The sequence below is a fragment of the Hippocampus zosterae genome, chromosome 2, assembly GCF_025434085.1.
Source record: "Hippocampus zosterae strain Florida chromosome 2, ASM2543408v3, whole genome shotgun sequence".
In the NCBI taxonomy this organism is placed as follows: Eukaryota; Metazoa; Chordata; class Actinopteri; order Syngnathiformes; family Syngnathidae; genus Hippocampus; species Hippocampus zosterae.
The window spans coordinates 27,512,745-27,540,537 of record NC_067452.1 but is presented as its reverse complement, the minus strand read 5'-3'; the positions used below and the strand labels follow the sequence as shown (position 1 = coordinate 27,540,537).

The 27,793-nt window shown below is 40.7% G+C and overlaps 1 protein-coding gene across 4 annotated transcripts; it reads right to left on the bottom strand.

Moving 5' to 3' along the window:
* Positions 1 to 1,005: 1,005 nt before the first annotated feature.
* Positions 1,006 to 20,519, bottom strand: LOC127596120 (DENN domain-containing protein 2D-like). Of its 4 annotated transcripts, XM_052058276.1 has the most exons (17): positions 20,136 to 20,519; positions 18,728 to 18,794; positions 18,566 to 18,652; positions 18,297 to 18,362; positions 10,470 to 10,508; positions 9,812 to 9,904; positions 8,373 to 8,548; positions 7,331 to 7,443; positions 7,154 to 7,223; positions 7,004 to 7,081; positions 6,560 to 6,700; positions 4,875 to 5,023; positions 2,150 to 2,321; positions 1,976 to 2,026; positions 1,800 to 1,881; positions 1,475 to 1,720; positions 1,006 to 1,285 (listed from the first exon to the last, which is right to left on the bottom strand). In XM_052058276.1, the coding sequence occupies exons 1-17, from the start codon at positions 20,163 to 20,165 to the stop codon at positions 1,218 to 1,220; spliced, it is 1,728 nt and encodes a 575-aa protein (XP_051914236.1). In that variant the 5' UTR covers positions 20,166 to 20,519; the 3' UTR covers positions 1,006 to 1,217. The 4 variants fall into 4 exon arrangements, with proteins under 4 accessions (XP_051914236.1, XP_051914237.1, XP_051914238.1 ...); XM_052058277.1 differs by lacking the exon at positions 18,297 to 18,362; XM_052058278.1 differs by lacking the exons at positions 18,297 to 18,362; positions 18,566 to 18,652; positions 18,728 to 18,794; positions 20,136 to 20,519 and adding an exon at positions 15,723 to 16,049.
* Positions 20,520 to 27,793: the final 7,274 nt, after the last annotated feature.

The following is a 27,793-nucleotide window of genomic DNA, read 5'->3' as shown; positions in this document are numbered from 1 at the left end:
ACAGATTAAATAAGTTTCAAGCCAACATTTAATTTTATGTGTTAATTATGCATTGAAAGTCTCTCGGCATATACACAGCACTGTGACTAAAACCATTTTAGTATATAGAGGAAAAAATATATTGAGCTACGTGCTACATGATTCAGTGGAAATTACATCAAGCGAAAGGATGTCAGCGTTTCAATGTCTGAAGCTCTTACAAACTCATGGATTCTACACCTAAATGTCAGAGAATTCAGTCGTACTTATTTTTCCCTATCTGCCATATATGGAGTCTAAAATATGACATACAGTATTCCATCTTGCGCATGCAGTATAAAATACTGAATAAAGAGAGGCAGTGCATGCTAGAATTCAGCATCTGAGCGTCCCAGACTCGACTCCCCATGACCTTCACAGACGTGCAGGTGGTGGGAGGGAAAGAGCAGCAAGAATTGCTTGTGCTTGTTGTGCAACTGTGCATCAATGGCGGTGTTTCAGCCACATCCTGTGCACATGGTACAGTATTTATTTTTCAGATGTGTGGATGCGTGCCTGCAAGTAGCACTGCTCTTGTTTCTCACGCCTGATGCTTTGTTTGTTCCTGTGCTCTCTGCTGTGTATTTGTAATGTTTTTCTTAAGCGAGGCCCTGTCTTCACTTTTACATCATCTGGATGGGGTTACATGATGAACCTCTCGTGTCACTCGTCACAGTCACTCAACTACTAACTTGCTGGTTGAAAATGTAATCTGCCTCAGGCTTGTGGACATGTAGTGTTTTGTCATTCCATCAAATCCAAATTTAGGTTCTGACGAAAACATTTGTTGAGAAAGTGAACAACAAAATATAAAAGGAATGACAGACAAAAATGAAACATTGAAGGTTGCATACTAGTAGATTACAATACAATACATCCTGATTTATACAGCGCTTTCACAACAGCTGCAGCTGTAACAAAGCGCTTAACAAAACAGTTAAAATAAAGTAAAATAATAAACACAACACATAACATAAAACATGCAGATGGACTTGAAAAACTAGTCTTTATTTGATTGAAATGATTTCCTGCTCACCAGCAATAGACTGTAAACCAGTGTTTTGACAAAGTAGCAGCAATAAAATTTGTCACTTTGCAAAATAAAATATTTAACAGAAAATGACAAGTAAAAACAACAGTGCAACATTCATTATCTAGGTACTCTATTACAGTACACTATATACACTCAATGCAACAAACTAGTGTTTCTTGCTCTTTTCCTTTTTCTTCTTTTCCTGGTATTCCACAATCTTTTTGTGAAATATTCCTACATGGGAAAAAACTGCAAGTTAACGTAATACACACATACACACACACACACACAGTTTTTCCTCACCAGGAAATGTACATTAACTGGATTAGAAGTTACCCTCTGTAGCTTACTGGATCATTTATGAATTTATATGTAATTGGAATGAAGTAAATAGGAGAGTGCACGCTTTGTTAAGAGTCTCACCCTGCTGTGGTCCAGTCTGCTGTTGCTCCACCTCCTGGATGAAGAGATCAAACATCTGAGTCTGGATGAACTTTTTGACAAAGTGTCGTGTGGTTTTTGACTCGATGGCTTTGTAGAAGCTCCTTTTCTCAAACACCATCTGCTCTCCGGTTTGACTGCATTTCACATAGGACACATAATGACCGACTGTTTTCACAAAGAACAGCAGGAAGGCCTCCGACACGACACGGTTCAGATCTTCTGTCGCTGAAAGAGAAGACAGAAATGTTACGATGAATGAACGACGAGATCTATTTAACACTTGCAAACACAGCAATTGACCTACATGAGGCTTGCTTTCTCTGACCGAGTGACTCTCGGATTTCACTGAGCAGTTTTGGGGGAAGAATAGAGCGCTCATCACCGATCTGCAGCAGGGTCATTTTCAATTTTTAATTTTATTTTTTGGAAAGTTGAGCACAATAATTACATGCAACTGACAAAGAATATCTCGTGTCTTACAGAAACAATGAAGGTTTCCTTTTTGTTCTCTGATAAATCCACAATCAGTAGCTGTGAAAAATAAGAGAAAAGTATAGAGAAATGTCACTGGTGTTATATTGCACTGATGACATTTTACAACAAGAAAAGCATGCGTGCAAATGTGTTGTATCAGTCGAAGAAAACTTAACTCACATCGCTTTGGTCTGTGACAAGGTCAAGCAGGTGTTTCTGTACTCCAAGCAGGTATGGAGTGGGTGCCATCACCACATCGATTAAAATCTCTGGAACGATGGAGATAAAAGTGTGCTGCCAGGTAAAAGGATAAAGAAGGGCTGCTACCGCATGTATGACCTGGGATAATGTGCTGCAGGGAAAAAAAGAGGAAAGAAAAATGTTTATCCACCCACCAATGTTAAGAGAACGGATGTCATACACATTTATAATCTCTTATTTATTTTAGTAATGAACACACCAAATTACAATAGAAAATGCAACAACGTGTCATCATAAAATGTGTATGCGCACAGCTTTGATGTGGAGAAAATACATGACATTCAAATAAGATTAAGCAAATGCTAATTTAAATTCTAACATAGCCATATATATATATATGTATATATAATTTAAAAAAATCCTCGTCTCACCCCCCCTCGGGTGGTGTCTGTCCCTCATTCAGCTCGGGCCAGGAAGCTTGAGGGTTCTGCACAGTATCCTTGCTGTTCCCAGCACTGCACATTTCTGGACTGAGATGTTGCAACCACTCATCTAGTTTGGGGGTCACTGCCCCGAGTACTCCGACCACCACAGGCACGACTGTCACCTTTACCTTCCAGGCTCTCTCCAGCTCCTCTCTGAGCCCTTGGTATTTCTCGAGTTTCTCGTGTTCCTTCTTTCTGATGTTTCCATCACTTGGGAGCGCTACATCCACTACAGCGGCTTTCCTCTGCCCTTTATCTATGATCACGATATCTGGTTGGTTCGCCATTACATCTTGTCAGTCTGGATCTGGGAGTCCCACAGGATCTTCGCTCTGTCATTCTGCATTTTGACCTTGGGGTTTCCAGTCCATACTCCGCACAGATGTTTCGGTAGACTATGCCAGCCACCTGGTTATGGCGTTCCATGTAGGCTTTCCCTGCCAGCATCTCACACCCTGCAGTTATGTGTTGGATCGTCTCAGGTGCCTCTTTGCACAACCTACACCTTGGGTCTTGTCTGGTGTGGTATATCTGGGCCTCAATGGCTCTGGTGCTCAGGGCCTGCTCCTGAGCAGCCAGGATGAGTGCCTCTGTGCTGTCCTTCAGGCCAGCCCTCTCTAGCCACTGACAGGACTTCTTGAGATCGGCCACTTCAGTTATGGTCCGGTGGTACATCCCGTGTAGGGGCTTGTCCTCCCATGATGGTCCCTCTTGCAGCTCCTCATCCTCTGTTCCCCATTGTCTGAGACATTCTCTGAGTACATCATCCGTTGGAGCCTTCTCCTTGATGTATTCATGGAGCTTGGATGTTTCATCCTGGACAGTGGCTCTCACACTCACTAGTCCCCGGCCTCCTTCCTTTCAGCTTGCGTACAGTCTCAGGGTGCTGGATTTGGGATGGAATCCTCCATGCATGGTTAGGATCTGATCACTGGCAGGGCATAGCTGTTTATTGCCCGGGTCTTATTTTTGCCATTGAGCTGGCTTCTTAGGACTTGCCTCACTCGCTGGAGGTATTTAGCCGTAGCCGCTTTCCTTTTTGCCAGTTCGAGGTTGCCATTGGCTTGTGGTATACCAAGGTACTTGTAGCTGTCCTCAATGTCTACTATTGTTCCTTCAGGGAGTGAGACCCCTTCAGTGCGGACCTTTCCTCTCTTAGTCACCATCCGACTGCATTTCTCAAGCCCGAATGACATCCCGATGTCGCTGCTGTAGATCCTGGTTGTGTGGATCAGGGAGTCAATGTCCCTTTCGCTCTTCGCATACAGCTTCATGTCATCCATGTAGAGGAGGTGACTGATTGTAGCTCCATTTCTGAGGCGGTATCCATAGTCTGTCTTGGTGAACAGCAGTGGGGAGAGTGCATCACCTTGGTATATGCCACATTTGATGGACACTTGGGTAAGTGGCTTGCCATTGGCTTCAAGTGTGGTTTTCCACATCCTCATCGAGTTCGCAACGAAGGCTCTTAGGGTCCTGTTCACCTTATACAACTCCAAGCATTCAGTGATCCATGTATGTGGCATCGAGTCATAGGCTTTCTTGTAATCAATCCAGGCTGTGCACAGGTTGGAACGTCGAGACCTGCAGTCTTGTGCGACTGTTCTGTCAACCAGGAGCTGATGTTTGGCTCCTCTGGTATCTCTACCAATGCCCTTCTGTGCTTCGCTCATTTATTGATCCATGTGTCCACTTATCTTAGCTGCAATGATGCCTGACATGAGCTTCCATGTTGTGGAGAGACAGGTTATTGGCCGATAGTTGGATGGGACTGCACCCTTTGAGGGATCCTTCATGATCAGGATCGTTCGCCCTTCAGTTAGCCATCCTGGGTGAGTCCCAACCCTCAGCAGCTGGTTCATTTGTGCTGCTAGGCACTCATGGAGTGCTGCGAGTTTCTTTAGCCAGTAGGTGTGGACCATTAAAACTTACAACTACTGTGACTTGTAAGAAATTGCATTGTTTTGTCTGAGCAACAAACAGGTTGTTATCCTGTTTATTGTAAAAATAACATGGCTTATTGAATGATGAGCTGGGATGGGCTAATATCAAAGTTTGCTTGTAATATCTTAAGTATAATTTAAAGTCAGGTGAACACCAACGGTTTTACCAAATAAGCCACTATATTCAGTACTAGTACCAATTTCAAGAATGAGTTCATGGACAGTAATCTATATGAATGGTAGTGTGTGGTTGAGTACAGGGCGAGTGCGCTTTACCCCAACTCATCGGCAATGAAAATGATCCGTCTCTCAAGGACTGCGGCTGCAAACACCAGTAGCACCTCGTCATCTGTAAGGCAGCGGAACAGCACTTCAAAGTTGACGTGTTCCAGCCAGGAATCTAATGGCCGCGTCAGTCTTATAATCTGGGAAGAAAGAGAGTTACCACTGTCACTAATATGGCACACAGCGAATAGCAGGTCGTCACCCACTTGGCATTTCAATTATCATATGGCCACTGTGCGATTTCCAATATTCGTGTTTACTCTCAGGACAGTTGCAGGTTATTTCTCTATTTTGATCACGTTATCAAGAACACATGCAAGGTGCATAATTGAGTTGTTTTTAGGACTTCTACCGCTCAGTACTGACTGCAGTAATAATAGCACAGATATTGGCAAGCATCACTGAATAAGCGTAGTGAGTGAGAGCTGTTGAAACATGGTACGTGGCCTCATGCTCAGAGGTGTAAGTTGAGCAATGTGGGACAGGTTGAGACATACCTCCAAACAAACACACCCACCTTGAAGGATGAGTCTGTTCAAGCCATTACAACAACGTGGCCTCTCTTTTTATGTAGAAGTACAGCGTTGTCAGACTTACCACAAATTGCCATAAGACAGTAATTTTGTGACACCGTTTACTATATTTTTTTTGTGAGCCCAACTTTAAATACTTCAGAGGTAGGGTAGGCAGAATGTTCATTGAATAAAAAAATATAATCTGGTATTTAAAGTCAGGTGAACACCAACGGTACATAATTAATATATAAATATACACATCCCCGTTTAAATGCTCGGTTTTGGTGACAGGAATGAATTAATGATGACTCATTAAAAGAAAACATTTTCCCCTAACATGAATATAATCTGCACAAGTCAACTGAAAAAACATGAAAGCTTTTTTGAGAGGGAAAGTAAAAACAAACAACGAAGATAATGTGATTGCACAAGAGTCCAGACCCTCATGTAACCGGAGGTGTGGCTGTATTTAGAATGAACCAATCACATTCAAACACACTTAAACTGGAGTCATACTATCCCTGTCAGAATTTTAAAGCCACATTTGAGTTCAGTTCTTTCATTGTTCAAAGGTAGTAGTCAGGAGAAGAGTACCGGTAATGCAGTAAATGTGGAACAACAGTGACGTGAAGTGTTAAAAGTTCATCCAAAATTGATGAAAAGACGAGAAGAAAACTGATCAGGGAAGCGGGCCAAGAGGCTGACAGCGAGACTGAATGAGTTGCAGGAATTTCTGGCAGCCGAGCTAAACATCTGAACTATAATTGGGGTTAATCAAAAACACTTTAAAAGGCAGGTGAATGCTGACTCCCATTTAACAAGTTTAAATGTGAGTGGTTAATTCTGAACACTGCCACATTGCCAGTAATAAGACGATATGCATACTTGCGCAACCACATGATTGTCGTTGTACTTCCCCTCTTGAAAATATATATTTTTTTCCAATTGAATTGGATGGGTTGGAGGTCACATTAATGGTGGAAAAAGTTTGGAAAAGATTTTGATTGGTCTCACTGATGGCATTACTCATACCCGGCGTTTGAACAGGGATGTGTTGACTTTTTATATCCAGCATATAAGAAAAATTTCAGATTCACACTTCATATACGCAAGTCCACAGACTTCTGATAATGCTAAGTGAAGGTGTGGTATTGCTCTGACCTCAGTGCCCGACTCCGGAATGAAGCTTTTAATCTCCACAGTGTTTCCTGGAGCTGGGAATGGAGCCTCCCGCAATTTCTGCATGAATGGGTAAATCATAGCCATGGAGATCTGCCGCCTCTTCTCAACCTCATCAAATATCTGCCCGTAAAGAAAAAGACGAGTCATAAGACAATGCACCAATAGACATGAGAAGAAAAGTTGAAAAGACAGACGCTGTACTGGACTTGACATTTCATCATGAGGTCTGTGCTATAACTTTGGCTCAAGGCACACGAATATCCCGGTTTGGTCTCTAATTCAAGTATTAAGTGGAGATTCAAGACACTTGCGTGCCACTTGCAAAAGAAAATTAAACTATGTTTGATAAAGAATTAGTACTTAGTTATTTTTTAATTTCCACTTACAAAAAAAAAAGTCTTGACACACATTTGTTTAAATCACCTTTGAAAACAGGCCAAAACAAGCCAAGCTGCTGATGATACAGTACGCCTCAGGTGGACGAGCCCCCTTCCCACCAGGCTGCAGGTTGGAGAGCAAAGTGGTTAGGATACATTACGACTATTTCCAGTTCACACAGTCGGACATGCTAACCAGAAGACGCCTGCAGTATCCATTTCTTCGGCTGCCGTCAATCTCCGTCAACACAAAGGAGAAGGTCTCACTGTCAACACGTGGGGAATACGATGATTGCGAGATGTTGCATCGCAACGAACCATGCATTAAATGTGATCAAATTATTTCCAGAATGCATGTGTTTTTCAGTTGTACCTGTGATATTCGGTCAAAGGGGCCCATTTGATACCTTCTGGGAAGCAGAAGAGCGTGATCGCCTTTAGTGTTCGCTCCTCTTCCTCCTTTTGAAATTTGGCCATTCCATCCCTCTGAATGTATGCACATACACAAAAGCACACAAGTCAACAAGGACGCACACAGGCATGCAAATAATTTATTTAAACCTTTCATGCACCTTGTAACCTGATAACATGATAAGCTGTCCACTGTAGTAACAGTTGTCCCTGAAAGGGTTAACGTGGCCATCGTCAGTGTGGACCTCAGTATTAGGAATGGGGAAACAGAGCCCCACCACATTCAGCCGTCTGTGTTTATTTGTTTGTCTTTCTAATACACATTTTATATGTAACAGATCATCTTGATTGGCCCGAGGCGTTTTATAATACAGCCCTAAGAATTCTGCTTGGCAACAGGTGGACGCGTGGCCACCATAAGAGTCAATGAAGAAAAAGGAGAAATTTTATTAAGTTACAGTATGTTGTAAGACAGCTAAAATCTGAGTTTCTAAATGGAAAGGGTTTCTTTTTAGAATGAATCACATGATTTGTCAGACAACAATGACATTAACGCTACGGTATGTTAGGATAAACTGGCATGACTAAAGAAGGTCAGGCACACTCAAAATGAGGAAACAAAGACATTACTTGTCCTTGCATGTCAATCTGTTATCCATATTTTTAATTTTTGATGAAATACAAAAGTTGTTAATGTTACCGCGCCGTCGATTCAAAATGAGCGTATCTATGTTTTCATCACAAAAAAATAAATTACCGGTACATGGAACAAGTTGACATGCATCAACATGCTTCTAATTTGATATAATGGACACAGAATCGGTGAAAAATTAACATAATACAGAGAAGCGATTTCATCAGTCTATACTTCTTTGTACTCCTTTTTGAATATGAAATATGGAAAACAATATCTCATTTAAGTTATTTTTAACTTTGTTTTTCTGTTCAAAAGTTGAATCTATTTAATTAATTGAATCTAATGGTATGATATTGTACATGCCTACCTTAGGGAACTGGTAGGTGATCTGAGGCTCATAGCTGTTGCCATCTTTGTTCTTCTTGAGGCTGACCACCACCAGGTACTCAAAAAAGTACTGACCACTGACAAAACGTCTTTGCCTAGTAGATTTGTCTTCCCTTGTCGGGCCCAGTGGCTCTGGAGGATCTTGCTCTTTCACTCCTTCAAAGATATTTGAAAAATATGACACGTTTTGTTCACTGTGGTGAACTGCTTGAGCAGTTATCATAGATGCATCATTGTTTGAATCAAATCTATTTCAAATTTGATATCATCTGAAGATGAACAAGAGCATGGATTTGCACACCGTTTAAAAGGCATTTATCCAAAGTAAATTACAAAGGTCGCATTGCAAAATGAGCAGCAAGCCCCACCACCGCAATCACTAATAGCTCACAAACACCAACAGCCTTACATTCTTTTGAAAGTAAAAGTAAAAATCAGGGGCAGGGGGCGAATTGCTTGTGGGAAGGGACTACTGCAGATAGAAATTTAGAATTGAAGTTTAGCCACTCATCGATATTGTCATCATCGACAAATTAAAAAACAAAAAACAAACAAAAAAAGTATTGCTTTTTTAAACAACATGAAAGGCGTCTTCGCTGATGAAAAAGTATTATATTCCAGAAAATAAATGCTTTTTAAAAAAAAAAAACAGTTATAGTTAAATAGAACCGGTAAAGATTGAAGCATGTGCAAGAGTTTGCGTCTACATTTTACTGCTTGAACAAAGTTAAATCCCAACTGTGATTTCAAGACAAATGTCCATCGCAAATTACGGTATTCAATGTTAACTGTGTTATTATAGATTACATATAGATAAGAGGAAGACAAAAAAAAGGAGACGGAATATACTGTATAGGTGTTTACACATCAAGACCTTGTTTTTGTACCAAGTACCAAGTTGTACCAAGTACCAAGAACTAAACTGAGGCTCAGAGGGGATCGAGCCTTTTCTGTTGCTGGTCCCTCTCTCTGGAATGACCTCCCACTGAACATTCGGCAAGCCTCCTCGCTGCCCATCTTCAAAACGCGCCTCAAAACTCACTTGTATTCTTTGGCGTTCGACTCAGCATGACTTAGATTTGTTCTTGATTTTACTGCTTGGTGCTTTCTACCGCTTTTATTACCGATTCGTCTTACTGTTTATTGTGTATGTTAAATCGCTCCATGTACAGCACTTTGTATGCAGCGATGGCTGTTTGAAAGTGCTCTATAAATACTGTTGACTTGACTTGACTTGACTTTTGACAAAGTAGTTCCCACCGAGGTTCTTCATGCAAGATGGCAATGCCATATGATACATCACTCATCGGGTAACACACCAACAAATTCAAAGGTGAATGTGTTAGAAGATACAATAAAAAGAAGAAGCTCCAAAAACTAAATATTTTTAGAGATGTGATTCTAGAAAGTCACACTTACTATCTCTTTTGCCTTTGCGGAAAGAAGACCACATAGCACTTAGCCTCTTGAGTGCTTTGGGTCGTCCGCTCCCATCTTCACTTGGGATGGTGCCTGTTAGGGAAGTAATGGTCGTTTAATTCAGAATAAAATTTTACACATCAATATACATTTATTCAACCTTTTGACTGTGGAAATGCAATTGGTTTTGCAGTAGACACTGATGCATCAAGCAGAAGCCCATCCGTCACAACAAGGACGTACGATGTACAATTTACAGCACCAAAGGCACAATAACCTAACAGGATTGCACCAGTGGCCACAATGCAACGCAGGATTCTAGTTAAAGTAAGCCCTTTTAAACTAAAAAGAATAACTTTCCTCTCAGTTTGAAGCGGAAATTTTGGGAACAGAGATTTTGGGTGCCAGTCTGAGCTCCACTGTTCGTGGTCTCATTTTTGGAAAATATATTTTCCCAAAATATGCAATGTATAGTCCAATGCAACTTCGATATTGAATGTTTTTTTTTTCCTTATGATCTCGAGTCAAGCCTGTTTCTCTATGCAGTATGGGGTCTGCGAATGGCTGACAATTAGTCGATGGTGCATCCCGCCTGTTGTCCAAAGTCAGTTGTAGTAGGTCACAATATATAAAATGGTTAGATGGATGATTGGCTTACCAGCAACATCTGAGATCAAGTTACTTTTGGGCTGTTCACCTAGAAAACACAGAAACTTTAGGTGAGTTTATAGATTTTAAAATAAGTTGTTTCATTCATTCATTCATCTTCTGAACTGCTGTATCATCACTAGGGTCGCAGGGGGTGCTGGAGCCTATCCCAGCTGTCTTCGGGCAGTAGGCAGGGGACACCCCGAATCAGTTGCCAGCCAATCGCAGGGCACAGAGAGACGAACAACCACGCACACCCACACTCACACCTAGGGACAATTTATAGTGTTCAATCAGCATGTCATGCATGTTTTTGGAATGTGGGAGGAAACCGGAGTACCCGGAAAAAACCCACGCAGGCCCGGGGAGAACATGCAAACTCCACACAGGGAGGCCGGAGCTGGAATTGAACGCGGTACCACTGCACTGTGAAGTCGACGTGCTCAGCACTCGACTACCGGGTTGAACTAAGTTGTTTAAACGGACCCTTAATTGTCAGAGTACAGAAATGCATCAAATGGAATTACTAAGACACACATAAATTAGTGGACGACAGAGCAGTAGTTTGTCTCCAGGGAGACCTCTCCTAGCAAAAAGCTTTCACCTGTGTTCTTATTATTTTATCTACATGGCAACAAAAGCAGAACATTAGACTTTCAACACATAAATGAGATGCAACGGAACCAAAACTCACTGTGAGGTTGATTTGGCTTGATTCCAGCTACTTTTAACTGCTGACTGCGGGTCAGCCAACACCGTCCATAATATTGATAATGCCGAGCCAAAAAGTATGAGAAGTTTTGTCCTGAGAGATTAATGGCATAAAAGCACAGGAGCTTTCTCAGAGGGTTTCTTTTATTTGTTTGGGGTTTTTTTTAGAACGCCGTGACAAGACAGCAGCAGGAGGTGATTAATTTGCTCACTGACAATAAAATCTTCTGTTAGAATGTAGCATTGAATGAATCACAAATGCGCAGGATATTAACTTTACTGTCAGGCTTATTCAACCAAGATTTGCGGTGACTTGATGAAAGACTCTTGAGCTGTTTTGGCCATTTTAACATATTTTCTTCTCTGACTAAACTCACCAACGACACATGTGGTATGTGTGCATGAACATAAGAGCAGGAATTTCCAGCATTGCTGGTTGCTAATGTTCACAAGATTTTTGTTACATCCTTGTACATTCACTTAGCTGATAGGGATTTTATCAATGTTTTTGGAGTCCTGGAAATGTATTAGTTCACTAGTCTGTTCGAATAATTCTTAGAGCGTGCTAAAGCGCTGGCAGGCTGCTGAAACATTTGTTTACTTCAAACTGCAGGGAAAGAATTTTCATACTTGTGCTGCTAGGATTACATCTCCTAGGATTACAAACAACCTCCAAAGAACTCTCTCAAACTCATCCTTTAAATGGCAAAAAGGCAACAGCCAATATTATTTGAAAGAAAAGAAAAACAATTCACTGAGCTTGAGAGCGAGCTACAACCTAAGAGTCTTCAATTACAGTACCCCAAGAAGCATATTTTTTGAATTGTGGCAAGAAGCCAGAGTACCTCGAAAGAAACCACGCAAGCACGACATATACACATGGTACACATACAAACCCCACACAGAACAAACATGTTGGAATATATTACAACAACAACAACAAAAAGTGGAGTAGTCGCCCCCCACTGGCAAGAATGTTTAAATCCTCCATTGGTACTGGGAACCTAAAGGTTGTCACATATGCAGAAACATGAGCCTGTCCCACAAAACAAGATCAAAAGAGTATTAGAATATCCGCAAGTCAACCAGCAAGTACTCATTATTTACAAATGGTTAATGTTGACAGTGTGCTGATTCAGTGCAGCCCCTCTCTATTACATTAACGGTAAGTGAACCAGTTCGCCTGAAGTGGGTCATGATGGCAAAAGATGACTCATTCCTAACAAGCGTCATCAAGAGAAAACTAAACAAATTTTTGCGCTAGGGAAAAAAGTCTCGGTTGCCACAGCTAGAACCATAGTAGTTTGTTAATAATTACCGGTAACCATTTTGAATCGATATATTGGCATACAAACCTTAATTTAATAAATGACCGTCTATAAACACACACACACACACACACGCACGCACAGACAAATACACGATTGTGTCAATCTTTTTTGAAAGTATAACAAAGTTAAAGGGTATGAAGCACTATAACTGAAAAAAAAAAAACTATTCCTATACAATGGTGATGTCTGATACTGGTCCTATATCAGCCCCCGTGTGACCTCCATTAAAACAAAACAAACAAACACAGTATCGGACTATACTATATAATATGATATATAATAATATTTTATATTATATTGGCACTTATACACAAGCAGTCTATTCCAGATTCCGTTTCCACCGCATACTGAATGCAAAAAATTGATTCTGAAAGTACCGAAGTCAACTTAAATTATAATTTTGCCTTTCAAACAGTATCATTTATTTTCATTCCCTTGAATAGGGTTATCTCTCAGGGTCCTTTAATGAATTTGGGATTTACAGCATTTTATTCAAGTAAAGTACATTTTCATGTTTGAGGATGAATTTATGTAACACAAATTGTTTGGAATACGCGAGTCACATTTTCTCATACCTACTCCTGATGACTATTGTTCGTTGTTTGATTTGTATCACTTGATAAAAGCTTTTTTAATATTAACTTTTCTTTTGATGGCAGCAGCGGCTCCTCTTGTTGCTTATTGCAATAAATAAATGCTTGTATTATTCTTGCCGATATCGGATCGGATCGATATCGCACAGCACATTAGGCTGCAATATCGGTATCATATCGGGACACCCGGACTGGAAAATGACATGTTTACACTCTGAGGGGTCTTCATTATATCCAAGGGGCCCTTTTGTTTATTTTGTATCTTGTATCCAAGATGTAGTTTTATTATTTGCTCTTGGTTGTAAAGTGTCCTTGAGTGTTATGTAAGGCGCTTACAAATTAAATGTATTATTATTATTATTATTATTATTATACAGTATTTTTTTTCTATTGCATATTTATTTCCTGTTTATGTTTTTGACCATTTTTTTGTGCTCCACACCACAGTTAAAAAGGAGTGTAGGGGATATTTATAGCGTGCCTTTCTAACTTTTCTACTTGCGCAGCTAAAATGTCAGATTAGGGCCACTGTGCTCTGAGTTAAAAAAAAAAGTTAGTTTGAAGTCCTGATTGTGTTATGTTAACATATTACTAGATACTTCATATAACATATATGAACTTGAAACGGGGTCATCTCTATTGTTATTAAAGAGGATGCACATTTCCAAGCAGCAGTGATGTCAACAAAACACTGTTAATAACATTCATTCATTCATCTTCCGAACCGCTCAATCCTCACTAGGGTCGCAGGGGGTTCTGGAGCCTATCCCAGCTGTCTCCGGGCAGTAGGCGGGGGAGACCCTGAATCGGTTGCCAGCCAATCGCAGGGCACACAGAGATGAACAACCATCCACGCTCACACTCACACCTAGGGACAATTAAGTGTGTTCAAACAGCCTGCCATGCATGTTTTTGGAATGTGGGAGGAAACCGGACCACCCGGAGAAAACCCACGCAGGCCCGGGGAGAACATGCAAACTCCACACAGGGAGGCCGGAGCTGGAATCCAACACGCTACCTCTGCACTGTGAAGCCGACGTGCTAACCACTGGACTACCGGGCCTGTTAATAACATCATAAATTGAAAATCATATTGTTTGCATTTTAATCACTGAAACAAAGAAGCATTGTCAAGTCTGAACTAACTGAGTTACAGCCATTTTAGAAAAAAAAAGAAGTCCTGTTCAACAAGCCTAACACCCGGGGGCTCCTGAACAAGTCACAACAGCATACTGTCAATCCGAAAGGAAAGGGAATGGCATGATCCAGGGAAAATCTGTCATAAAGAGACCCAAGTACGTTGATAATGATATTACTTCATTACCAGTTAATCATGTAATCAATGCAAATATCAAAACTGCACTTGCAGCTTTCCATAATTTTGCTTCGTCGCATTCTCTTTTCTATGGCAACAACTACATTCCACAGTTTAGATGGAGTCAGACATTAATAATTTTCACCGGGTTTTGCTGAGTTAAAACATAAAGAACTAATGAATAACTCAAGCCCAAGCCGAACTCACCCACACTCCGTTTAAAGCAGCAATGTTAGTGAAATGGAAACAAAAATGTACAAGTCCACTTAAAAACCTAAAAAAAAGTCCAGGTTTTCATATGAAGCTCTGTGTAATGACATTCTAATGTCGTACTGTAGGTCTATTGCTTTACATTTCAACAATTTAAACAAAGACTACAACTGAGCGATTTATACAGTGACTATTTTCTAAACCCACTTTCTGATTCGGAAATATTAAAATAATTTTAAAAATATGAAGCGAGATCATAAACAGAGAAGCAGTGACACGGCATTGTTTTCATTACATGACCTAAAAGATCTTAGCACTTACAAAGTGTCCAATTAGATTGCTGTGATGTCAAACCATTGTTCCTGATATTTGTGTTAGGTGTTAAGTACAATGTTTAGATCTTGCAGTCAGTGAGCCGCTAACCATGCGTATTTGCCCAGCTTGCAGAGGGCACAGAGCCGCTTTTAGCAACAGATGAGTATGAGGAGTGAAATGACTCAGTTGCCTTAATTGATTTGAATTGTCTTCTATTTCTCAATACGCAGCTTCGGAAAGCACCACAAATTTCAACAATGTAGAACCCGCTGCTGTATCAGAGCCAAAAATTTAGGACAGGTTTCCTTGTTTGGCAAAGTTGTGCAAATATTTTTGGGCTGTACGTGTGACAACTACACCGAGCGAGAGATTTTTTTTCTTTGACAGATGTTATTCATACAAATATTTACCTTAATTGTGACTTAAACGACTGCGTTTTGACGGTGCAAGTGACTCGGGCTCTCCCACTTGCGTATTCGCCATTTAAAACAGAATTCCGGCGTAAAACGAGGATCACTATGTCATGCAGTTTGTTAATTTACGGTTTCTGGTTTGATGGCACTCATCAATAATAAACACATTGGAGGCCATGGTTCAGAATTGAAATGGGTAAAGATATAGGAAAACGCCAAAAGGAGTTTCGCTAAGACACCTGACGGCAACATAAATGGACACGGTGAACACGTCAACAGCTTTCTGTCGATGAACATAGTGGAGATCACCTCCATTACTAGCAATTTCTCTTTCTGTCGCAGGTATAGCGACAGGATCAGTTGTCAACAACTTACTCCATCTACTGCTGAAGTCCACCGAGCGGCGTCCAGCGCGTCTTCTCTTTACCGTTTCACTCATGGCTGCCTTACTTACTCCTTTACGTCAATTTTTGAGTTGTATTTAGCAGGGAAGGGACTAAACGAACAGCGGTAGCGCATGTCGTCCATTCCACTTCACGTCTAAGCCCACCATCATCGCGTGTGTGAACGTGTGACTGGCAGTCCGCCCCTCGTGCTGCACAGAGTCTCAAGCAGCGCTGCCTTCACGTCCAACCTGTTGCGGTGGGATTTCTCACCTTCAGACACCAAACGACCTCCGCGACATTAGTGCTGTTTGAAAGTGACTGCACCGCGAAAGTTGCTTACGTTTTTTTTTCAGTTCCCACACCCACAGCAAAACACTGAAGTGAAAGATGCTACACCGCAACTGCTGATTTCCAAAACGCTGTACTTTTTTCTGACTTTTTACTTAACTCTCTCCTTTTGAAACTAGATATCTACGTTCGACTCCTTTATTTGTGAACGCGTTCTACACCTTTATTTGTGAAAATACTTTTTGAACCTTGTGAACGACAGGGGCGACAATACAGGGTGGCCCAGGAGGGCCACAGCCACCTCTTGTCACTCTTGAATCACCCCCTTGGCCAACTCCTTACCTTATGGAATATTTTGATATATCCGTCTTTTCTGTTATGTTCATACAAACACAGTATTTTTAGACCCCTTGATACTCTGCCACATTAGAGAAAAAAATATTGACTGCATACGTAAGGAATACATGTACAATTGATCTTAGTGAAAACTCAAAAAACATTGCTCAGAAGTCATTGTTTACCACACACTTTGTATACCAGCCTTGCACACACACTCATAATACAAGCAGGAACAAACTGGCAACAGCCGTCTGTGACAATTGATCACTCTGTTTAGATGTAAGCCAGTGATTAAGTGCATGAGATAGAAGTAAACTATGAGATAGTACTCAAAAGCAAAGGACTGCAAAGAAAATAGCATCATCTAATAAATTAAGCGCAGATATTTTTTTTAACTTAGATTTGTTCCTACGTTTTTATGAGAGTGATGGACATTGTACTGCACTTGGACATCATTGTATTGTGTTTTTGTTGATGTTTAACACAACATCCCAGCTTCATTCTAATTGGGTTTGCAAAATACTGTATGTGCCTTTGCGCAATGCATGTTAGGGAACACTACTGTACCCAGTGTAATCCAAACCATGACCTTAAAACCCAGGTACATACTGTACCAGTGATATTTTTTTTTGCATACCGTTACACTCTTAGTGATTACACATTCATGTGGTTTGAACCGTTATAATTGTTCCCCTAAGGGCAGTCATAACAATGTGACCAGCAATGAAAACAAGTTTGACACCCCTTCTCTAAATTGTCTGGTGTCAATGTGTGTGTCAATGTCAATTGACACACACATTGGTGTGTGTCAATTGACACACACCATTTGACATTGACACACACATTGACACCAGACAATTTAGAGAAGGGGTGTCAAACTTGTTTTCATTGTTGGTGTGTGCACACTGACACACACATTGACACATCTAGGTGTCAATGTGTGTGTCAGTGGTTGCCTGGGTATCTACCCTGAGATGGACTGGTTATCAGTTCGAGGTGTACCCTACATCTCACCCTAAATCAGCAACAGTAGTCTCCTCTTTCCAGTGAGAGTGAACAGGATTATCAATCCATCCATCCATTTTCTGATCCGCTTATCATCATAAGGGTGGTGGGGCGTGCTGGAGCCTAGCTGTCTTTGGACAGTAGGGGGCGGGGGGTACACGCTGAACTGGTTGCCAGCCAATCGCAGGGCACAAATACAAATAACGATCCACACTCATTTTTTTGGAATGTGGGAGGAAACAGGAGTATCCAGAGAAGACACACATTGCTTGCAAGCAGGGTGAGAACATGCAAACTCCACACAGGAAGGCCAGAGCTGGAATCGAACCCTGCGCCTCTGCACTGTGAGGCTGATGCACTAACCAGTTGACCACCAGGCCAGCTGAACAGGATTCGTGGTGGATAATATGGATGGACATTGAATGTTCCATTGTGGGTCAATTGAAAGAAACTCTGACTCCAAATGTGTGTTTCATAAGATAGGATGATATATTTTTTTGATACCCAAAGGGGATATTCAAGTGCTACAGAAGTAAAAATAAAATAAAAAACATAATAAATCATGGTTATCCTTGCAATACATTGTATTATTGTTTTTATCTCAGGTGTTCAACATGACTTTCCTTATTTTTGGAATGTTAGGTACACCCTGCACAAACAAGCATACACACTCACATTCACACCTATGGTCAGTTGAGATTATTCACTTAGCCTAGCATGGATTTGAGAATGTTGTAGGAAATTGGAGTTCCTATGAAAAGCACCTGTTACAGTAAGGCCCAAGTCAAGATTTATGCTGGGACTCTTGATTGTGAGGAGACGCATAAACTCTCACTGTGCTGCTGTTTTCAGATATCAGACTAAGACATACGTAGAAACAAACATGACTTCAGTTGTCTGTCTAAAACAGCACCAGATGATTATGGTTTACCTGTTTTATTCATTTGGACCGGAATGCTGTGCAACTGTGAGGCAGCAGCTCCATCTGAGAATTTCTCTGTTTAAAAAAAAAAAAAGTCATGCAGTGAATATTAATGTACTTGATGTTGACAGACCCGCAGCCCTCGTGAGGATAAGCAGCTCGAGTAACGGGTGGATGGATGTTGATGGATGCAATTAATACTTCATCCTATTGGAGGTCATAATGACGATCTTATTATTTTATGTTGTAGAAAAAAGACAATTATGGCATTTATTTACCTTTTCTTGAGAACTCTCTAGCTGATGAAAAGGACCATGCACCTCTCTGCTGTGAGACTCCACCTTCTTCGATACTGTTGTTCCTTTCTGTCGAAAGAGTGACCATCAGACGACAACATGTTTTATAGATCCACTTTGTGTTCAGTGGCCTTAAAAGCTCACTTTTAATGCGTAACGATGACATGCTGAAGCTCCTCCTCCAATTTCGGGTCAGCGGCTGCACTGTGCTCTATTAGAACATGAAACAAAGAAAATAGTGTATATGTATACCTATATACAGTATGTACAGTATGTGTGTATTTTACACCCACACCCACAGATATACTGTATATTTTCTCCGGGTACTCCGGTTTCCTCCCACATTCCAAAAACATGCATGGCAGGCTGACTGAACACTCAAAATTGTCCCTAGGTGTGAATGCGAGAGCGGATGATTGTTCGTCTCTCTGTGCCCTGCAATTGGCTGGCAACCGGTTCAGGGTGTCCCCCGCCTACTGCCTGAAGACAGCTGGGATAGGCTCCAGCATGCGACCCTTGTCACACACATGCACACACAGCATACTTAATATTTGTTTTCTTATTTAAAAAACAAAAACAAAAAAAACACCATATCACTTCTTGCGTTGATACCGCTAATGGGCATTTTTTAAAATACCGTACATGATTTCATTTAATCTGTTGAGGGGATTGTATTCTCCAGGAGGACCCTAGCAGTTCATTTTCCTGATTTGATGTTGTTATAATGTTGTCTACATTAAACCCACCAGTGAAGATCAGTGAGCAGCAGCAACTGTGTTGCACCCTGGGACCTAAATTGTATTTGGCTGTGGAGGCAACTGTCTGCTCCCGCTGAAAACCCACAGGGAGAACATTCAAACACCACACAGGCTCAGGTGATAATTGTGGTCTTTCCACCATATCAAAAAGAGATGACAGAGGCAGGGGCTGTACTTAATGCTATTAGGGCTCAGTGCCAACCCCAGTTTTATCCACAGTGGGTCATGAACCGGTAACCCTCTGCTACAAAAACTGCTGCCCTGTTCTTGCAAGCTTTTTTTTTTTTTACAGGCTTGTATTGTGGGAAAGCTGGGTTGGAAGTAACAAGCATTTACATGGCTAATAAACCGTAACAACAAGAGTTGTTTTATATTGCGGTAATTTTCTTATAATCCAAGCACACATGCATGTTTTTGAAAGAGGAGAGCATGAAAACTCCAGAGTGAATTAATTTTATTCAGTTTAATTTAACGATGCCTTGAGGAGAAATTCACCCACATTCTGTCACATATTTTTGTCATTTTGCACACTACATCCAGTGGGAAAAAACATTCATTTGCAAAAGAAAATAAAGAACACGATGTAAAGCAACATCTTTTTTTCTCTCACATTGTTGGTTTGTATGGCACAGACCTTCCTCACAGTTGCAACACGGCAAATTTAAAGTGTTCAAATGTTAATACCAAATTACTGCAATCGTAAAATTTGCCCCATAACAGTTTCAATTTATGACATCTGAGACAAAGATAAACTACAATCCAAAGAGCAATATTTGTGAAGGATTAACACTTACCTCCTGTGCGTGCTGTGATGTTGCATCCATGTCTGAGCTGCTCAAAGTTATTATTCATCAAATGGATCCAAACGTACCGTAATGACATCTGCTTGAATGTGTTCTTTGCTAAAACAGAGATTACATTGTTCTTTCGCACACAGTTTGGGCAGCGGCGTGCCTGCTGTGAAACACACACATATGAGGAAGTGCACTTGTTAAAGTGTTGTCAGACTTTAGTCTCAAACTGGGATTTCCTCTTTCACTGTGAAGTCAAAGTACAGCGATATCATGATGTGGCTATTTTCTGAGACGTGCTTGTTATGTATCATTTATGACCCCTGATAAACTTTCTTCAGAGGTCTGATAACTGACGCACAGCAGATTCTGAAAGTACGTTATTATTTGAGTCATATACTGGGGAGAAAGTGGCGAGTCCGTTAGGCAGGGCCAGTCATGGGAGGAACGGTATTGTCGTCCAACTGGTTTGACTGACTGAGGCGTCATCATGAACTGACCACATTGACATACAAGACATAAAAGGTCTTAGACACAGTAGGTGGTTCCTTGCTACATTGGGCACACCTGTAGAGTTACACCTAAAGAATGGGAAGTTGTCTGTGTGTAGGACACCAACCACCTTTATTGTAGTGTGTTTTGCCTGTCCACTTTTGTTGCTAACCGGAGTTAAATCATCCATCTAAGAAGCCATAAGTACGCTTTGCAAGCGTCTGTGTGTGTGTCTCTTGGTGGTTCGCGTGTGCAAATATCTTCTGTCACCACAATATCTGATCGGCTAGTTTTATCGCACTGTGACAATTTTTAAAAGAAAAAAATAATTACATATAAAAGTAAAATGCGGCGCAGAGAGGGATGATTTTTCAAAAGATGACTTAAATAATATTTTGTGTTTATGTCCTTGATGTATAGATTGTACAGTAGTTGCTTGTTTGCTTGGGTGCACTAGAGTGGCCACATCTATCATAGACAAATTGCTTGTATTTTTAACATTCTGATGAAAATCGTTCCCCAGTTAAAAACAGCAACAACAAGAAAAACAAACATGTGACTTTTGTTATTTAAAATACAAGAATAAAACGTGTCTTGGTGTGCTGATATCGCTTCAAAGCAAATTAAGTGGAGAGTTTTTGCATGTCAGTTTTGTCCAGCATAGGGCAGCATGGAGCTGCATTTCACAGCATTGGGCTTTCATCACTCTTCAACTTGAAGTAATGAACATCTGCAGCCTTTTAAGATCTGGTTTATCCACCTGTCTGTCCGCAATTCATCCATCTACCCATCCATCCAACGACCCAGCCATAGTAATATATATATTCAGTAAAATTAATGAATGCATGCCTAGGTTCAGCAGCAGTTGGATTTTTATATTCTCAAAAATCATGGCAATAAATTCCATAGCATGGCAACGTTTTGTGCAAGCATTTACAGGGTAAACTTAAAAACAACAACAAAAGGAAAATATCTAAAAAAACAAAAACGGATGTGCTAGAAAAAAGAGTACGGACTTCTTTTTTATTCTGTCAAAAATACAAGTAGGGACACAGAAAGCCTTCTTTAATTCAAATTTGCTCTTGACCAGTGTAATATAACAAAGATTACAAATAATATAACCAGAATCAAAGACTACACATTTGTGATTTCCATAGTGTTCCCTTCCACGGGATTGTACAGACAATCACTTGGGTTTGGAAGATATTTGAGACAATTCTATGCGTGCGAGAATAGTTTGGGGAAGGTCCTTTTCTGTTCCAGCATGACAACATGCCCTACAAAGTAAGGTCCCTAAAAGAGTGTTTAGGTGAGTTTGGTTCGACAAAGCTTGCCTGGCTCTGACCTAATCGCCATCAGACACATTTGCAACAAATGCTCTTGTCTGATGCTTACCGGTAGTCTGTTTAATCATACAGCATCATGGTCAGACCTATTCAGTGGAGTCATCTGAGTGGGAGCCACATAATCTGGACAGTCGAGAAACAGGTCGCAAACAACACGCAACAGAAACTGGCATCTAATCACAAAGTCCTTGCCCCACATGTTCAAATTTATCTATGATGTACAATTGTTGTTGTGATTTTAGACAGATAATGAAACACTGTTTGTTATATCATGTTAAAGTTCAAACAAGGCAATGCAGATAACTCATTGACAAACACATTCAGCTGCTAACACGATACGGGAAGAGTAACCCCGATGCAAACATCTTAAGATGGCAAAATGTAGTTTGCACCTTTTGTCTGAAGTAAAGGAGGTTTAACTGGGCCTCAGCTATATCAGATGTTTCAAAAGGACGCAGCAACAAATGTTTATCACAATTTAAACTTGCTTGCAGCCAGTTATGATCCAATGGTGCAAAACCCACATGAACAAGCCTTACAATTTGGAGGTAGATCCTGGAGACATGCAGTTTGCTTCTTGAGCAAGGCAAGAAACCCTCAACTGCTGGCATGGTGTTCCTAACATACTCACTATTTTCATTTCATACATCAGTTACTGTATTCGGAAGCATATTTGAGTCCCCTGACAGGCACTATGTAAATCTGAATGATTACTCCAGTATTGTAATGCTTATTATTATTATTAGGGTGCAACAAAGTTTGTCCCTCAGTCTCCAACACGATGGCATGTTTCCTTTATGGGTTAACATGCCAGCTTCACTCTAAAATGATTGAGTGAAGATTGAAACCTAGATTCATATGATATGATATGATATGATATGATACAAGTGCACTGACAAAGTGCTCTGCTGTGTTTTAATTTATGACTTGTTTGTTTTTAGGAAAACTACACACTCGGTGAAGTAAAATAAACGATCAACAGTGCTTTTATCGATTAGTGGTATTCACAAGTCATTGATAAACCTTTAAACCCCCCCCCCCCCCCAAAAAAAACAACAAAAAAACTGGTGTTCGTTCGGCGCCAAGGCTGTGCACAGTTAGTGCTTAACATGTTATTACGGCAACCGATTCAGGGTGTCCCCCGCCTACTGCCCGAAGACAGCTGGGATAGGCTCCAGCACCCCCCGCGACCCTAGTGAGGATCAAGCGGCTCGGAAGATGAATGAATGAATGAATGTTATTACGAAGAACGTGTTACGTTTTCCACCTACAAAGAAGCGTCAAAACGTCACCGCTTATCTCGCCGTTCGGCCAAGAGCGCCTGCGCTATTAATAAGAATAATAACAATCATAATAATAGTAATAACAATAATAATAATAAGAGTAATATGCACTGTAAGCATCTGCTAAGCAATTTAGCATAGCATCGATTATACTTATATGTAGTAGATAACCGTCGGGGACATGCAATGAGCAAACACTTATATCTTTCTTCATCATTGTAGATGATCACGAGGCTGGCTGCGAGTCGGATATCGCATGCTATCTGGGCACATCCGCGATCGCTCTTCTGGTCGGACACAATTATGTCGGAGTTCACCTCTCAACAGTGAGTGCAAAACTTCTGTGTCCAGGGAGTTATTCCTCTACATCTGCAATCGTCATAATAAACCCCGCCCGCTGACGTATATGGTGTCAGAGTATGGCCCAACAAATAATTGGGGCCAGTTTAAGGACCAGTTTCAACCACCAGAGCTAGTCCTAGAGCCAATTTCGGTGCTAGAAAAAGAAAGAAGTGGTGTTAACCTGGGCACTACCGTACGGAGATTAAAGTAAGAATTTTGCCAACTTTATTTTTTTTTTCTTCATTGGCCCAAATCCTCTTCCGTACTGGCCCCAATCCTCTTCCGTACTACCATGAGCACAAGCGCGGTGGAAAAGGGCCGAAGAGCTCTTCTTTTGGTGCCATTTCAACAACAGGATTCCTTAATATTGACATATGGTTTGTGAGCAAACTGTGACTTCCAATTGTGTAATGGCTTATGGATATATGTAACAAATAATACACACGCACACACGCACACACACACACACACACACACACACACACACACACACACACACACACACACACACACACACACACACACACACATATTCCCATTATATTCCAATAAAAAGCCTAGCAGATTGACTCTTTCAAGGGAGCTATCTATAACAGTACCAAGCACAAATGTATACCCTGACCTAAAAAATGTCAGTACACCATCTCTTGAAGTGAAACATGAAACAAGTTTTCCTCAACCGCTTCCTTCACTCGTGTGTGTGTGTGTGTGTGTGTGTGTGAACATGGACAAGATCAAAAGATTAGAAACTCACAAACCGACATGAGGATACCCTGAAATGAAGATTTTATATAGGCTGGTCTCTTTTCATGGCTTAAGGAACCAACACAATAGAAACTCAAGCCACACAACAGGTGCAGTGAATCAGTTGAAACAAACACAAACTGTTCCCTGATATTACAGTGGTATGAAGACTCATAGACATCATGTCCTACCGAACAAATTCCTCAGTGTCTTTTTGTGTTTGGTGGCTTCACCTCATCTGTTGTTACATTGTTGAACCAAACGTGAGCAGATGGTTGGAGGATGGTTTTTCCCACTGGCTGAATCATTTGTGTATCCTGCAGATAAGAAATTTCTGCGCTACACCACAGACACCTCAGAACTGGACGAGTACACTCTTGTCTTACTGCGAGGGACGAAATGTGAACGCATGAAAGTTAAATTGCTGGCTTTGTGAATGTTACTAACGCACATCAGAATCTGTCCTGGAAGCTATGCTGATACTATAGACCGCCTCAAGGCACCTGTTCTAAAATACAGAACTACTCTCTGTTATGGCTGATTTGATCAACTTTACTTTATCATATCCTTCTACAGTTCTAAGTTTCATGCGGATTGTGGATGTGGCGGTAACTGTATATCATTTAGTGCAAGGCATATAGTGTGCATACACTATTTATTATCAGCATCACTTAGTATACACTGAGTATACACAGGTGGCTACTCTGTTTGGTGGAATTCACACCTCGTAGGTCCGACGCTTACAGCTGCATTTTCAATTAATATACATGCAACCCAGAATCACTTCTTTTATCATCAGCCCTACATAATGCAAAAAAAAACCCAGTGAGAAACACCAACAAAAAAATGCACTACAGTGGTCATTGTAAGTGGTTTTATTACTGACAATTGACAATTTTCCTGTTCTGTGAAAAAAAAACTGCTTTAGTTTGATGAATGTCTGCTGCTTTCAGACTTTGTCAGTCATCTTAACTCATGTCACACTCCTGCCACCATCAAGGTTTGCAGAGCAGAAAGCGGCATCACAATCTGTGTAAAAAACGTCACTTTGTGTGATTTATAAATGTGTGTTATCTTATGGCGGCCTGGTTAGCGCGTCAACCTCACAGTGCAGAGGTACCGGGTTCAATTCCTGCTCCAGACTCCCTAAGTGGAGTTTGCATGTTCCCCCCGTGACTGTGTGGGTTTTCTCCAAGTTTCCTCCCACATTTCAAAAACATGAATGACAGCCTGATTGAATGCTCTAAATTGTTCCTGGGTGTGAGTGTGAGCGCGGATGGTTGCTCGTCTCTGAGTGTCCTGCGATTGGCTGGCAACCGGTTCAGGGTGTCCTCCGCATATTGCCCGAAGACAGCTGGGATCAGCTCCAGCACGCCCCATTCAATTGTGAGGATAAAGCGGATCGGAAAATGGATAGATGTTATCTTATGATCTACGTAGCCTAGCTACATAAGTCCACAGAAGGCCCCCAAGTCAGGTCCAAGCTTGAATCTAATTTCTGTGAGGCAGCAGTGCTGACCACTGTATACCCACACTGCCGAATTCATGATTATGTACAGCAAGATTTAAAAAAAAAAACACGAGACATTTTTGCAAGTAGATATGACATATCGTGTAGATGTTAATTGCACATATTTATTCAGAACATAATTTGGGAGCAATTTAATTGCTCAAGGAAGAGAATGAAATGGCGGAGCTGTATAAAGGCGAATACATTAGCTCACTGTGATGAAAGCAACCTACAGGAGACAGAGCTCCCTTATGGTCTTATCAGACCAACAGTGAACATTTGTTACTTTGTTGTACACCCGTGGAGGCCAGAAATTGGATCTTGCTTGAATGGAGTCGCTTCTTATCCAACATTGAAATCTGACCACTCGTTTTCTGATGCACACATTTATGTTATTTGCATGTATTGTATGTGAAGTGAAAATATCTTTATATGCATACAGTTTGTGGGAAAGATGTCGTTCCATCCTGTTCTAAAACTCTGAACCAAGCAGTCAGATCAAAGATTTTAGGGGCAATTAAAGTTACATTGTTAAATATTTGACACAATTGCTGAGCATGAAGAAAACGATTTTGGATGTCTCTCGAGACAAGGCCAAGGACTGCAAAGAAGGCCGCCATGCCTGCTCAAGAATTGGCCTTAGGCAGCCTTGGAATGTCATTTTTCCCTGGTGCTAAAATGTGATCTTTTTTTTCACGGTATGTACAAGCTGGAAAACTGTACTTGGTTGGAATGGCAGTACTTGGTTGAAATACAATCAAAGCTCCTCAGCTTTAAAAAAAAATCCCTGCGGCCTCTCCCCCATTGGCCTATGTGCTAGCTGCATAGGGTAATATGCTACAAGGTATGTATTATGTATACATTGAATACCGATAAGGGGATCACAATTACATAATTTTGATCATATCACCGCTTTCTAAACAATGCAAGCCCTGCTTGGTTCTTTGCTACGATGGCCTTCTGAACTCTAGGAAAGGGACTAGATAACTTGAGTCTCGTTATAAAATGATCAGTTGTTTTTCATGTCACCGAGACTCAAAGTCAAAACATAAGGTCATGTTGTGATAAACAACATATTGTTATGAATTGTGGGCCAAGTAAAAACCGTAACCCGTAACGCTTGAAGTTGCTAAAAAAGAAACCACTCAATCATCTTGTTTTCCTTCAGATATTCATTCTTTTGATGAGAACAATTCGATCAATACATAAGCAACATCAACATCTTTTCTTCTCAACAGACATACCATGTTGTCTAAGAAAAATAAATATTTTTAAAAACATATACAACCCAGATATGCAATGTTTGATAAGGTATAAGAACAGAAAAAAGGCCTCCATACACATTAAAATAAGATAAAAACATTTGCGATAATGTACAAAAAAAATGTTATCAAAGTGCATGTCATAATAATTAACAAATGTTTGAGAGACAGAAATAAATGTGCCATAAATACAAAGTAGAAGATCGGACTAGGAATAGATGAGCAGCTGGAGAATTATTCCCGATAAAACAGTAGCATTTGCAAACCCATAATCCAGAAAGGATGCCCAAGACCATGAAGAGCTACTTAAATTTGGCAGGTGTTGAGAAAGTTTGGACAGAATACTCGTGGCCAGTGAGGACGCAGAGGGGGCGAACCATTTCTGGAAAGGTTCTTACAAGTTTTTTAAATGTCCATGGGAATTTAAAACGGGCAATTCTGGAAATTGAGAATGATCGTAATGAGTGAATGTAGAAAACTGGTAAAGTGGGTTACTCGAGGGACTATTGTAATTTTAAAAACTGGTTTGAAGGGGAGGGAGTTTTATTCATGTAGCAAGTTTCATAGACAAGACAACTCAATGTGCTTCACACAACCAAGAGCATCACACCGAAAAGCATTTACAAACAAACAGCTAAGGCCGTTCAAAGCCAAAATGAAGGCAGCTTATTAAAATGACTAC

Coding starts and splice junctions, on each gene's coding strand:
- LOC127596120 (XM_052058276.1), bottom strand. CDS start 20,165: ATGGATGCAACATCACAGCACGCACAGGAG. Junction 18,653..18,727: donor GTCATCGTTACGCATTAAAA/GTGAGCTTTTAA, acceptor CTCTTTCGACAG/AAAGGAACAACAGTATCGAA. Junction 9,905..10,469: donor CTTGATCTCAGATGTTGCTG/GTAAGCCAATCA, acceptor CTTCCCTAACAG/GCACCATCCCAAGTGAAGAT.